Source organism: Pollicipes pollicipes, unplaced genomic scaffold (genome assembly GCF_011947565.3).
Source record: "Pollicipes pollicipes isolate AB1234 unplaced genomic scaffold, Ppol_2.1 Scaffold_2555;HRSCAF=2994_pilon_pilon_pilon, whole genome shotgun sequence".
Taxonomy (NCBI): domain Eukaryota; kingdom Metazoa; phylum Arthropoda; class Thecostraca; order Pollicipedomorpha; family Pollicipedidae; genus Pollicipes; species Pollicipes pollicipes.
Window position 1 is genome coordinate 28832767 of NW_023596136.1, and position 14554 is coordinate 28847320.

General features: G+C 52.4%; 1 protein-coding gene across 1 annotated transcript in view; it reads right to left on the reverse strand.

Annotated features, from left to right (window-relative positions):
- Nucleotides 1-244: 244 nt before the first annotated feature.
- The window catches only part of LOC119106845 (uncharacterized), a 69602-nt gene continuing 55292 nt past the window's right edge, over nucleotides 245-14554 (reverse strand). The window contains exons 6-7 of the mRNA XM_037230191.1: nucleotides 12285-12522; nucleotides 245-1378 (exon numbers count right to left, since the gene is read on the reverse strand). Of these exons, the coding sequence (XP_037086086.1) occupies nucleotides 1293-1378; nucleotides 12285-12522 (324 nt within the window). The 3' untranslated portion in view covers nucleotides 245-1292. The remainder of the gene's footprint in view (nucleotides 1379-12284; nucleotides 12523-14554) is intronic.

Sequence of the window (14554 nt, forward strand, 5' to 3'; positions counted from 1 at the left end):
CATGCCCTGACACCAAGGGTATACCATGGAACGCCAGATGTATGATGGATCAAGAAGAAGGTGATTATCACTCATACCCTTTCAATATATTCATATATTTAATTAACATTTGAACATTTACTCATCCATCAGCCAATTCCACAAGTTAATGCAACAAACGTATCTGTACAAGCGAATAAGCCACCCGAATACTGTGCCGAGCATCTCTTCAGTGCCCATATAAACGCTGCCTGACATCCCCCCCCCCCCCCCCCATCTATCATTGCTCTAGGCCCGGACACGTGTGAGTCTCGAAGAGCTTTGACTGCCCATCACATTCCGACCAATAACAAGTGCTGATCGTCACCAGGTCTCGCTCCCTCTCTCGCTCCCTCTCTCCCTCCCTCTCTCTCATCCCGCCAACCTATCACAGTCTCGCTATCTGCCGTCGCGCACCAGCATCGTCATCAGCACCATCGCCGAAGCGGCAGGCTCCGTCCGCTCGCCGCCACGCGGCCGCGATGCGGGTACGTGTCCGTGAATTCCCGCGCGGTGGTCGCCGAGTCGGCCCGCTCCGGACGCGCGGCGACGACTGGGTCCGCCACCCAGACTGTCCGGGCCCGTCAGGCCTCTGTCAGGCCCCGTGCAGGGGTCGGCGACCAGCGGTCTGGGGCCTTTCAGACCTCTGTCCTGCTCTGGCCAAGGGTCGGCGGCCGACCGGCTGGGGCCTGTCAGGCCTCTGTCAGGCCCCGTGCAGGGGTCGGCGACCAGACGTCTGGGGCCTTTCAGGCCTCTGTCAGGCCTCTGTCCCGCCCCGGCGTCGGCGCGGTGTCGCGAGGACGTCGCCGACGGGCCGACTCCACTCCCCACGACACGGAGAGGAACAGCCTGCCGAGCTCAGCGTGTGAGCTTGCGGTCGGCCCGCCGCGCTGGCGGGTCGGACATCGCCGCGGTCCCACCACCCAGAACGCACCGCCGGCACAGACGCCGCCCGCTGGGGCTGCTCAGCCTCCGATGGGTCATCGTGATGTGGTGCAAAGGACGTCCGAACTCGGCTTCATCAGCTTCGCACCTTCATGATGTGCGGGGTCACAGCGTCCATCAGCTCTCCGGCCATTGACAGCGCATGGTGATGCCACCACGTGCACCAGTCGGTCGGCCAACGGCTTGTGACGTCACTGGGACGCAGCCCAGAGGTGCGTTGCTGACGTGTGACATCGCAGCACTGGATTTCAGCCGGGCCGCCGCCGGAGTGTGACGGCACGGCGGCGTACCCCAGCCAAGCTCTGATGACACGTGACGTCGGAGTCCTGCTACCTCGACGCCATCAGCAGCAGACATATTGACATCACAAAGGCTGTGACGTCACTGAGGCGACGTCGCACGGGCGGGGCGGCATCTGCAAGCGATCCGAGCAATGGTTAGATTTCTGTCAAAGGTCGAGTCCGATATGAAGACATCTTAACAGGACATTTCAGCTGGATAAATAACCAAACCAAGGCGTGAGACAAATAATGGTAAAAGAGCTCCGGCAGCTGAGAGAGAACACAGTTGAGCCAAAAATAGACGAGTTTGGGTGTGAATATCGTGGTTCTTGCGCGAACAGAAAGCATGTATCATGAAACGATCGGAAAAATGACAGCAAATAATACCATGGGTACGGTTTAGTAAGCTTGGTGAACGTCGGGCGAGTCATGATATGCATGCCACACTATCATACATAATAGCACTCCACGCAAATAACTCAGTGTCCATGATACTGCGTACTGCGTTTAGTTGGGTGTCTGAATCAGGACCATCTTCTTTTTAAGAAATAATCTGTGTTCGAATGATCGCACTTCTCTGCTGTCAGCGGCTGCAAGCAAACTGATCAATCATGGCTATTAATTTTGGCGACGAATCTTAGCTAACTAGGGAAGAAATGACGCAATACATTTGTTCACAACAATGATTGCCACTGGGTATCGCAGAAGCAAGATGCCCAAGACAAAAAATTGTTCATCGCTACGCATTAAAACTCAATGCGTCGCGTGGTACAGTGAAGGCTGCTGTGATCCCAAAACACGAAACGGATATTTAAGCACGACGAAACTTATCGTTGTAGCGTGGATAACGTATATGATATACTAGCTTGATATGTGCAACTACAATCACGCCTTGTGACACGTAGCATCCTAGCCATCTATTGCACATCTGTGACTTCTTGCCTTCGAAAGCAGTTTTTGTTTTTCAGCGTAAGCATCTCCCAAAAAACATCGGAAAGTGACACGCGTTGACTCCGTCACACCCTGTTGTTCGAACAGTAGCAAAGAGGGGATTGTCTGAACAGGACTCGGAATTTTTCACTTGGGCCCAAGTACTATTCGTCGAACAGTCACAAAACATAAGGCGCGTGTATGACAATACTCGACCGGACGGAGACCCTAGTGCGCGTCTGGCTTCACTTGTCCAAAATGTTCGTGCGATAAGCGATGCTGCCGCTTTGTGCGAGTCCCAAGATCCTGCCGGAGCCCAATATCACGGGCAATTATCTTGACCTGGGTCGCTGTATATCAACCCGTCGTATGTGCTGACATATGACCTGACTCGGCAGATGCGGAGCTGAATATTTCGGCCGCGGACTGTGTTCAACGAGCGCGGCCGGAATGGGTTCCAGCAGGGAATTGCTCAGCCGAGGGTCGGGGACCTTCCCAGGCCAAATTTGACGAGCGGTGAGTCACCCAAAGCGATGAATTCATTTGGACATAGCGACGGACGCCAGTCAAATTGGTTTTGGAGATAATTATAGATGCCCCTGCTATTGAGATTTCCACTGGATAGGCGGTGGCGTGAGCTTGCACCATTGTTGTGCGACACTCGGCTACGTCTCCATGTAATGCAGCCTGAGTTTCTTGCTCTGCAATATGCAAATTGGTGAACAGGCAAATTTAGAGTTTCGCTCAAGGCGGATGATGCTTTCGCTTTTGTGATGTCCTCATGCCACGAGAAAACTGGACTTGACTAAAAAACGATGAAGTCTATTCAATGAAAGATATACCAGTTGAAAAGTAGCGCAATATTCATAAGAGTTTAAAAGCCTGTGGCTTTTCCAATCTTATAATCGGTCTAACTCTGTGGTTAGCAATTCAGCTTTTGTCGTGAGACAGGACCCAAGAGTGGAAAACCTCAGCCTCGGATCCTATAACGTCTTGTTGCCTCGCAGATCGGAGTGTTTTGTTATTCAGCCGTCATCCGACGGCAGATGGAACACCCCGTTCCGTTTTAAAGGCATCTTCTAAACATATCAGCGCAACATAACACAATTTCTGTTCGCAGAAGTTAAATCCTGTTGCACCTGGGCTGTAAATTTCAAGTGGCTCGCACATCAGAGCACTGGCCTGCGGACACGTGCTGAAAGCTCTGCGAAGCAACAGTCAGGGAAAAACGGCGCTCCCCTACGCATCCCCAACCCAGTGTGCATCCGATCTTCTTGTCGAAGAGCTTTGACGGTGTGAGAGGGTTATTTCTTAAAGTCTTCAATGCTCGAGACCCGCACTGAGATTTCTCCACATCAATGTCACGTCTGATGAAGCGTTTAAAAAATTGCACTTAAACAGGCGCAGGCGAGTGAAAGTGACTGGGGGATGTGCATTTTAGTTTGAGTCAAATAAGGCTGAGGGCGCGTCAAGTCAAGCCTTCAAAACCACTGGAAATGACAGAGTACTAACAAACCTTAAAGATGTACTAATGTCATCGTGGTGCTTGAAGGTCGTACGTGCCAGGCCACTAAAGGTCAAGACAGTGATGTGCTTTTGAATGACCACAGGTGACCCCATATCACCAATTGATCATCGGCTTCTTACAAGCGTCCGCGGGTAGAAAATGTAAAACCCATGGCCAGTATGGCAAAGCTACAGAGACGAACATTCTTAAACGGACACAAGCTTTACTAAGTGGAAATTGGAGGTGCACCACCGGTGTTGTTTTTAAAGAGTAATGCCCATAATAAGCAGAAAGACCACTGACAAAGAAAACCCCATTTTCAGATTCATTCTATCCTTCAATTGCCAATCTCTGTGGCCATTGCAACCTTAAGCTAACTGAAATGGAAGCCAGTGCGGCCCGTTGCCAGGCCGTCCTATAAAGTGAGAGCCGTATCCCTCACGCAAAGCACTTGTGACGTCATGGCCTTTCCGCGCACTACCTCGTTGTCAAGTTGCACCCATTTTCTCACCCTTCCAGCTCATCATCGACCTGTTGTCACGGTTTCTTCCCGCCGACCCCTTGCCACAACCTGTCGTCACTTGCCTCTCCCTTGAATGACAAGAGACCAGCTGGTCACGGTCCCTGATCATAGCCTCCCGCCGCGGTCCCCCGCGATGGCATATTGCCACGGCCCGTTTCCACGGTGTTTTGCCATCGGACTCTTTCCACGGCCTTTGCCACCGTTCTCTCGCCGCGGCCTGGCGCCGCATTCTTGACACGACCTGTTGTCATCGGCCTTTCACCACGTTGTTTTCCAAGCGTACCAGGAAGCGCCGGCTCGCCCGTGCTCTAGGGAGGTTACGGCACACGCGCTCCCATCAGTCCTGCGGTACGGCCACCGCCGGCGTTATACGGCGGCGCTCAAACGGGCATGATAGGACAGCGCTGAAACGCATGCTATACGACAGCGCCCAAAACGGATGTTATACCGCAGCGCTCAAACGGATGTTATACGACAGCGCTCAAACGAACGTTATATGACATCGCTCAAGCTGATCCGGCGGCGGAGGCGCCAGCGGAGGCAACTGCACGAGATTTGCGTCCGTCGGCGCGGCCCGACAATTTATCGCTCGTCATTCGGGCGATCCGCGCCGTGGCGGCGGTCGCCGCTCGGGCGATTTCGCCCGACAAAGAGCCCGAATGTCCGCCATGTTTCACCTTCCATCGGGGCGTGGTGCGCCGGCGACCGCTTGTATTCAAACGAAACGGAAATTAACGAGACGGCTCAGTGGTGCATTCGCATCAGCAAAAAGGTTTCTGGTCTCGGCTCCGTCGTTTGTATGCCTTTGAGACGAATCACGAGGCGGGGAGATGCAGAAATTGAACGGAATATGCTGACCTAGCCGGCGGCGATACACTGTCAGATCGTCAAAGTTATAAATTTGAACGCATATTTTTGCAAGTGCAGGGAATAGAATCGATACGGAATCACACGAAAGAATAGCATAACACACAAGGGCTTTTATATCGATAGGATAATGTATGCCACAGGTTAGCAGTGATGGGCATGTAGGTTTGTCAGATTTTGCACAGCATGCTCTGGATAAGATCGATACCTCTACCTCTGGATAAAATCTATATATAGAGAATATCATCTTGAAATGGATTACTGACGATTTCTCACGATAATTTAATCAGCACTTGGCTTTTACAATACAGCCAAGCTTGTGCACTTGTGTACACACAGACTTATTAAAGTTACAATGGCTAGAGCAATAATTCTCGCCAGCTTTAGCTGCTTCATCTTTTTCAGTGGCAAAGTGAGGACGAACTGCGCGATGATTACATACACAACCTACTGGACCCAATACGGGCAAGGTCGCTGTGTTGCACGACTATCCCCAAAGATGATGGGCATGACCAAGTTAGTTTGTGAATACGGTGATTAATATTACCTTGATGGAGATGCTTCCTTAATACATAACAATCGTGAGACTCCTGTTTTTAAGCAAAATCCACATACTCCACCAATAGGTCATGGCCAATTATAGCTAGAGGCACTCAATATGCTCAGCCTCGCCCGAGCAAACAGAAAGAAAGCTGCTAACTGACAGAAGACAGCTAAGAGACAATTTGAGAGTGTCAGAATGTCGTAAGTAATGACAATTCACCGTTTCTACGCGACATGAAAAAGCATTTACCTCTATGCCTCTCAAAGTAGCGTAGGTCCTCATTTTTCCTTATTTTTGCCCACGCAGAGAGTGCAGAATCTGCGGCAGCTGTTACAAACTCACCCCTCAAGGTGGCGAATGTGGCGAGACCACGGACGCTGCCAACGCATTGTCGCCTATGTAACACGCGCCCGGGTGGCCGGCTAGATGCCCTTCGCACGGGTGAGGGTGGGGGTGGGGGGTCAATTTGACTCTCCTCCCCCAAGATCTCGGGAACTAAGAAGGCTAGAGACACCAAATTTACAGGGTGTCCTGTACGTGTGTTCACTTAGGTCAAAGTTTGAGCTTCCTAGATCATGATCTTCAGGTCAAATAAGGTCAAACAAGGTCAAATTCCTGGTTGGTCTCCAAAGTGCCCCCAGTAGCTAAACAACTGCTTCTAAGCGAAGGTCACGAGTCCATTTGAGGTCAGTGACATTATTTGACATTTTGAAGGTAATAGTGACCAAAATCATGCAAGACTGCTCTGAGTTCTGCATTTGAATAAGCGACAAATATTACGCTAGGCAGTATGTCCCTAAAATAAAATGTCGACCCGGGTCATATGAGGTCAATAATCTGTTCTGACCTCCAAGTCATTGGAAAACGTATAATGCGGTTCCTGCTGTCAATAAATTCGAAATGAGCCCAATAAACTATCCCATACAGCAAGCCTTAGAGCGATAGATCAGGTTGGTTTTGACCTTGGTCAACCTTCACACCTGACCTTAGGTCAACGTTATTTGCTCCTTCAATATTTGTGGTGCCTAGGAAAGCATCTCAGAGATGTATGGCTTCGTCAAACACTCCGTTGTTGTATCAGATTGAACGATTCCCTAGAAATTGCCTTTGCAGAAACCATGGCCTGACTTTCACCTCCCATAGGTCCGCGATCTTACAGGGCAGGTCAAACGATCCGCTATTCAATCGTCTACAGCTATGCAAAATTTGGCGCGGCTACGCCGCGCCGTTCGGAAACCATTCCGGAAAAACCTTCCGGGGGGTCAAGCTGACCCCCACCCGAGCGCGTGTTAACTTTCAATAGTATCTTCTTCGAGGAACCAACGCGCAAAGTGACGAAATGTTTTTTTAACAAGTTGGCTATGCCAGAGTGGAATATAATGCAGATTAAAACAAAAATAAGATGTGGATCGAACCGCGAAAAGTGGATTTTTGTGTGTGGCACGTTGTAGGTGACATTATATAGAAAAAAGTACTAAAGAATAGTGGTCACCATGGGTTTTGAAATTGCACAAAATAGCACTTTGAAGGCATTTGCACCACGTCATTTACCACCGGACGACACAAGCACCAGCACGTTCTTTTCTAGCCAAGGCTGCATCGTTCACATTCAGATGAGTTGCTCCTCGGTTCTGGTCAATCTGGTGAACCATACCTTGTTTAACTTGCCAACTGTATTATTGCACTGCCGCGTAATAGGTGCATTTAGCATTAAATTTACATATGATATATATATATATATATATATATATATATGTTTATGCATATGTACGTATACATATATATATATATATATATATATATATATATATATATATATGTATGCATGTATATAAATGAGTGTGCGCGTGCCTCGCCGAACCAATCGCTTATGGCTACGCGCCAAACCGATGCGTGTTATGCGCCACCTGGGGCCACATCAGGCCACCCCGTGTCCGATGCCGATGGCTGCGTGCGATGCCCGCAGAATGGCTTTGTTAATTAGAAGTCCGCCTTCAAGATCAATCCCGCGGCAGCCACGCATTCCACGATGCATTTCAGGCGTTGATAGCTATTTTGTCCGGCACGTTTTCTAATCAGGCGGTATAGTGGAACTGGTGCTTGTACCGGCTACATGCATTCGGATTCACCAATGGGGTGCAAACGAAGGCTGTAGATGTTTGGATACAAGACCGGCGTGATCAATTTGACGCACCACGTTTCTGTACAAAGCGCAATCGAGCACAAATGGCACAGCCGGCCTGGACACTACCTTCAGCTGAGGCGTCCACGCAATGGCGCGGCCACAATTTTTGCCGTGAGGATTATTGCTATGTCGCCACGGGCGGGGCTCAGCACGGTATCACGCCGAGCCGAGCTCCAATAGACGCCTCCTCGCGTCGCGTCCAGCCATTGATATTGGCGCGGCGGCTTGCGGGTGTGAGGGTAAAGCTTCGACGGGAGTATTCAAATAACTGCACCGTCAGCTGTGGGGCGAATGCCGGCAGCCGGCATTCGGAAAACATGTGGCCAGTCTTGGGCGCTGCACGTGACGTACATTCAGCGTGAGGGTGGTGCGTGAAAAATGTTCCTTTGTGTTGACGGAACGGTGGGAATCTGTTTAACGGCTGCGGGAACGGCGTTGCAGATTCGAGTGCCCCGAAATGAGATGGCATCTGGGGTCGATGATCACCAGCCAGACTGCCAGCCGGTGGAGAACAGAAAGAGCCTCGCGGTCGTGACCTGAGTTAAGTGCATTTAGTTGAAACCAGCATCGCTAGGAACTCCACTCAAGCCAAAGTTGTGGCTATCCTTTTGGCAGGACGCCAAGTTCGCCAACATACAGCGCCCACGACGCCCCCAGCCACGTGTTTTCGGTGGTAGAGGCGTGGCTGGGCCGGCTCAGACTCTTCACAAGGCGACAGGCGCGACCCAGCCAGAAGGATCGCCATGCGGGTGGGAGACCAGGCCCGTGGTGACATGGACAACGTGGACATCAGAGGCACTGACAATGTGCTGCCATCATTTGCCACTCGTTCAGGGCCATATCCGGCCTCATATGTTGTATTCTTGGCTAATGTATGAGTTAAACGTTACGTACACCGATTTCAAAGTCACTTTCACCCCTGACCTAAGGTATACGCACAAAGCACAGCGCTCATTCACGGGAAGTGGCGGCACGTGATTCCGATTCAGCTGGCAGTGGCTCCAAAGCCAAACAGTTTCTGGGGACAGCTGTGGCGTCTATGGCTCACCCGATGACCTAATTATAGAGCGGCTGTCTGATTGGTCGTCACGGCCAATCACGCCCCTTCCCCTAATCAAACAGGACGCGACGTAATGCGACATAAATTGGGACGGAAATCGCGCGAGCCCAGTATTATCAGATGAACCGAGAATAAAGTAGAGCGCGGGCACGTTGGAGAACGGTGTAGGGGGGCTGAATCAGCTTGGTGGGGTCAGAAGCAACCCATGAACCGTCGGCCCACGTTTTGATGAGCGCTTTAGTGAGGATCTGGCTGAATCCCGAATGCCAATAACTCCTGGTGTTCCAATGAGCAGCTTCATCAGCCGCGATTGGACCTGCTGTCCTCGAAAATGGGCACGCTCTGATTTGCTTCTTGCCGTTGAGGGTCATGCAATCAATGTGCTGATTTGACGCAGCGAACGCATTTCAGATGCGCGCGGTGCACAGATAGTGCCAAAATGACGGTAGCAGTGAAAGTGACCACATCGTTGGTGGATGAAGACCAATGTAGCAGGGCAGAGGCGATAAGGCCCGTGCTGGTCGGCGTTTCGCATTGCGAGTCCCAGCCTAAAGTAACAATGTTGCAAAACCGTGTCCAAATACTCGGGAATGGTTTATGACCAGGCACTTATCAGTTAGGGGCTTGATTAAAAGCTCGCATACTCACATGAACATGCCGTATGAGACGTGCGGCACGTTGTTTATGACGTGAGCTGCTTAGAAGGTACAGAACCTGTTCATTCACATCTTGACCAAATATTCAACAGTCCATCCGAACGTGGAAGCCACATTTATGACCCATAAGCATATCTTTGACGCCAGGATGACGTTACCTCCAACTCTTTTGTCGGTTTCTAACTTTTTCTCCTACACCTCTTTAACGCCCACATGAAGGAATTCTTGCCATCTCGCGTCTTGTTTCCACTCCAAGCCAATAGCTCGCTGATCTACAGCCGTCGGCGTTCACCCACACTTATACACCTGTCCAGTGACAGATCCCAAGGGCGCCACGAGCCACGTCCCGCTTTGGACCCTAAGAGGGCTGTAAGCTCTGAGGAGTCCATAGCCGGCCGAACGGAGTCAGGTTCTTTAACACAAACGCGAAAAATGGACATATCTGAGCCTCCAGGTAACCAAGAACAGCCCCAAGCAAAAGTGAAGGGCCCATGAACAAACAAAAACAATTCTTCACTCTTTGAGAGGGTATTGGTTGGGAAATTTTGGGAATAACTCCGCTGTCAATGGCCCTGTGCTTTGCCGGGGACCCAAAATGTCCACTCCCCTGGGCATTCCGGTCACTACGCAGCGTTTAACGTTGTCCTTGATCTCTTTCCACTTGCTCGGAGGGCCCCACGTTGCTGTCGGGCCTTACACGCTAACGTACCGCACACTCTTGATCGACCAGGGGCCCTCAACGGATTCCCTCCACTCGCCCCAAACGCTCTATACGCTATTGCCGGGGGCCACAGACGAGTTACTCTCGGTTGCTCAGGGGCGCTCCACATTGGTTTCGTGTTCTTTGCATTTGCTCGGAGTGTTCTGCGCTGTTGCTGGGGGCCATATTGGTTAGCCTGCCGATGCAGGCATCCTCAAGAGGCCTGCACATTTGTCTAGGGCTTTTTCCACTTGTTCTCATTTGCGGAGGGCTCTACATCCTAGGCGGGGCCCCTTCCTTTTACCTGCTCGGACACTCCTGACCGCACAGGGTCCGCCACCTTAGTCTTGGGGGCTTTAAATTTGTTTGCAGGATTCTACGTTATCGATGGGAGCGTCTTTGATAACCTGTCGCGGCACTCTCCATCGCTCAAGCACCGTCCCTGCTGGTCGGTCTTTTGGTTTCCCCTTTTTCATCAGAGTTGTTGACGGGGCCATACATGTTGGTCGGTTGGGACACTCTTGATTGCTCCGGGGGTCTCCACGATGGCCTTGGGCTCTTCCCATGAGGTCAGAAGGATCTTATTCTGTTGCCAAAAGTGCTGCACGTACTCGCGAGCCCCATCATTTCCGGGGCTCGCCTTCCCGCGCCGAAGAGCCTGGCTAAATTGATACATATGTACACAAATCCGAAATCTACAACATGACGAGTTGCTTTGGCGCCTAAGCTGCATTCAGCTGCTACCGCATGTGCTTCGATGCATTTTTGCGCGTCATTGCCTGAGAAGATTTTACGCACTACCGACGTCGTATATTTCATTCCCATTGGTTGTGGAATATGTGACATTCATAAAACCCGTGCATCACATTCTTAACAGAGTTTGAATATCAGCATGCTTCGCACTCCTTCATTGTAGTCAGAACAAAAACTCTGCATTAGTCAATGGCCACCAGCTGACAACAACATCGACCAGCTGGCTAGCCGCCGGAAACGGGTCGGTCGCAACCAGCCATCGGATCGATTGCCGTGCTCAATTTTGGTAATATTTGGCAGCCAACATTTACTCAAGTTACCATATTTTCTCGGAAATATTTAGCCTCAAAATGGTGGGATCCGCTGCGATTTGAACAAAATGCATGCGTTGAATAAACAAATGTATGAATGAATGTGGGAACTAATATTTGAATGAATGAAGGAACGAATGTGTGAATGAACAAGGGAACGAATGTATGCACGAATGAAAGAACGAATGTGTGAATGAATGAAGGAACGAATGCGTAGATATTTGTGCCGCGCTTAGTTGTCTTGGGTTGTGCACAGGAAGATGGTTTCCCGTACACAAAATAACAAACGTGAGAATCTTGCAATCCAAAGGCCACGATCCGATAATTTTGTGTGGGCCCCAAGCTATCGGGGAACCCAAAGTGTTGCGTGGCCATCCGTCGACGAAATCCTGAATCCGCCATCGCACCCGCCACCTTAACATTCAGCTGTCTCACGGTCATCACTTCGTGTCCCAATCAATCTTACCCTCTGGCCTTCATCAACCAACCCCTCCGCTCATCACCGCAAGCCTTCTGCTTCACTGTGCCTCGGCACTACCCTGCCACAGGTCGTCGGCGCGTGCATGTGTCCTGTGTCCTTCAGCCCTTACCAGCGAAGTTCAATTCTGGCCATCCGCGGAGATTGTTTTGTTTTCCCCCCACCAGGCAATTCCCGAGCTTCGCATATGGTAGCCCCTGGGACCTCGTGCCTCTTTCCTCTCTTATGAAATGCATGGCATGTTATATGAGCGTGAGCGTGACTTAATAATACCCGCTGCAAATTTCATGTAGTCACGTGACACTAAGAAGATAGAGGATACATGATGCTATTTGACGACACGCAAGAAATTACACGCGCACCGTTGAGTTCAACTAGGTTTTCAGTGATAATCAGGTTCTCCCCCCCCCCCCACATGCAATGTGAGGTCCTTCATGCACCATGAGTGAACCCTCGCACGACAATCACAGCGCATGTCTCGACTGCCCTACCCCTCCACTCGCCCCGCGCGCGGCCGAGTCCTTACTGTTCTGCTCCTTGATCTCGAGTGTCTTGGCCGGCGACGGCGGCCGCTTCGCCGGCTGGCGTACGCTGAGCTCTGTCTGCTGCTGGTACACGGCGGCGATTGCAGCCGAGCAGCGCAGCACCAGGTGGCCGTCGGCGAACAGATGCGGCTGCATCGCCAGCACCAGCCCCAGCCGGCGCGTCTCCCGCCCGTCCGCGTCCGTCCGCACCGGGTACTGCACCATCGAGCGGTACGGCGCCTGAGGACACACCGGGTATTGCACCAGCGAGCGGTACGGCGCCTGAGGACACACCGGGTACTGCACCATCGAGCGGTACGGCGCCTGAGGACACACCGGGTATTGCACCAGCGAGCGGTACGGGACTTGAGGATACACCGGATGCTGCACCAGCGAGCGGTGCGGCACTTGAGGATACACCGGATGCTGCACCAGCGAGCGGTACGGCGCCTGAGGGCATACCGGGTGTTACACCAGCGAGGGGTACAACGCCGGAGGACGTACCGGGTACCCCACCAGCGAGGGGTACTGCGCCTGAGGGCATACCGGGTGCTACACCAGCGGGGGGTACGGCGCCTGAGGACATACCGGGTACTGCACCAGCGAGCGATACGGCGCCTGAGGACATACCGGGTACTGCACCAGCGAGCGATACGGCGCCTGAGGACATACCGGGTACTGCACCAGCGAGCGATACGGCGCCTGAGGACATACCGGGTACTGCACCAGCGAGCGATACGGCGCCTGAGGACATACCGGGTACTGCACCAGCGGGGGATACGGCGCCTAAGGGCGCACCAGGTACTGAAACGGCGAGCGGTACATCACCGGTGGAAGCAACAGGTCAGGGTACTCGTGCGCCTGAAGACACAGAGGGTCCGCGCCAGCTAACAGTGTGGCGCTTAAGGTCACACCAGGTACCAAATCAGCAAGTGGGATGGTGCCTGAGGACACAGCGGGCTCCACGGGGTGGCATCGTGCCTGTGGACATATCGGGTGCATATCAGGGTGGTGCGGCGTGTAGGAGCACATCAGGTACCAACCATCGACATAAGCGGCTGACATGAGCCGGGCGCCGTGCCAGAGAAGAATGATGAGCTGGATGAGTCGACACTCGGATGACACCGCAAGGAGGTGGGGCGTTTTGGAAGCAGCAGCTTTGTGTGTAACGCCAAAGGAGACTCTACGGTCCACTAGACGCTGCAAGTGCCGGCGAGTGGTCGTCCGGTTAATGCGTGTCACATCATAGAGATGTTTGTCGATTGGTAACGCCTGCCAAATGCGACACATCAGCGTGTGCTGTCTGAAGCTGAAGCGTCTGACTCGCACTATCATCGCACGCATCAGGCGTCAGACGTAACACCTGCGTCATGCGCGAGCATCCAGTCAGTTGGCGCTCGGCACCTGAAGAATGCGACCGATCTGTTGGCGCAAAAACGTTAAATGCATGCGCTTGGTCAGTCAGTGTGGCGTGGCATCCGGCGAAGTCGCCCGGTAAATGGTGTGCGACACCGGACCCGCGCCGTTACGTTGTCTGGACTGTTAGCACCCTGGCATTCGATACAGTCGAATTTCTTTAATCACGGTGTAGTATGGTGCCTGCGGACGCGTGTCGACGAATGTCCCAGCAGTTCGCAGCGGTGACGCGCTCACGGACCGGCGTACTCTACACTGGGTATCGGCATCAAACAGATCACGGGCCTAATATCCCCGGCTCGATTTGTGCGGCATTGGCACACTTCCAGTTGGATTCAAAATTAGGAGGATCCTAAAATAGACGTCTACAACACAGCACAGCGTTTTGCCACGACGGAAAAGCTGCAAGGTACGCACAAACCCTCCGCGGATAGCCTCCTCGACCGTCAGCATGTCCCGGCGGCCTCAGCAGCGCCGCGCCGCTCCCCTCCGAGCACAATAAGCCCTCGGCGGCCAGTCTGTGAGGAGTCGCCCCGCTGGGGCGTGGGAGCCCTCACACCAGCTGCAGCTGCCGGGCGCCTGACCGAGCGTCGTTTGAATGTGTAATCTACGGAAATGGGAGAGGTCACGGGCCCGTCGAGAATTGTATGACCCGCTTCTTTGTAATGAGAACACGGGCGACGCTGAGCTGGCTGACGGCCTGCGCTCGTCCTGACCTTTCCTCAACAGATGAACAAGGTCGGGGGTGCTGGCATGCATTCCGTAGCGGGCACTAGCGGTGTCTTGTTCCCAATCACCCGCGATAAAAACACGCCTCTAGGAGCGTCGGGACATGCGTCGCATCATCTTTGACGGT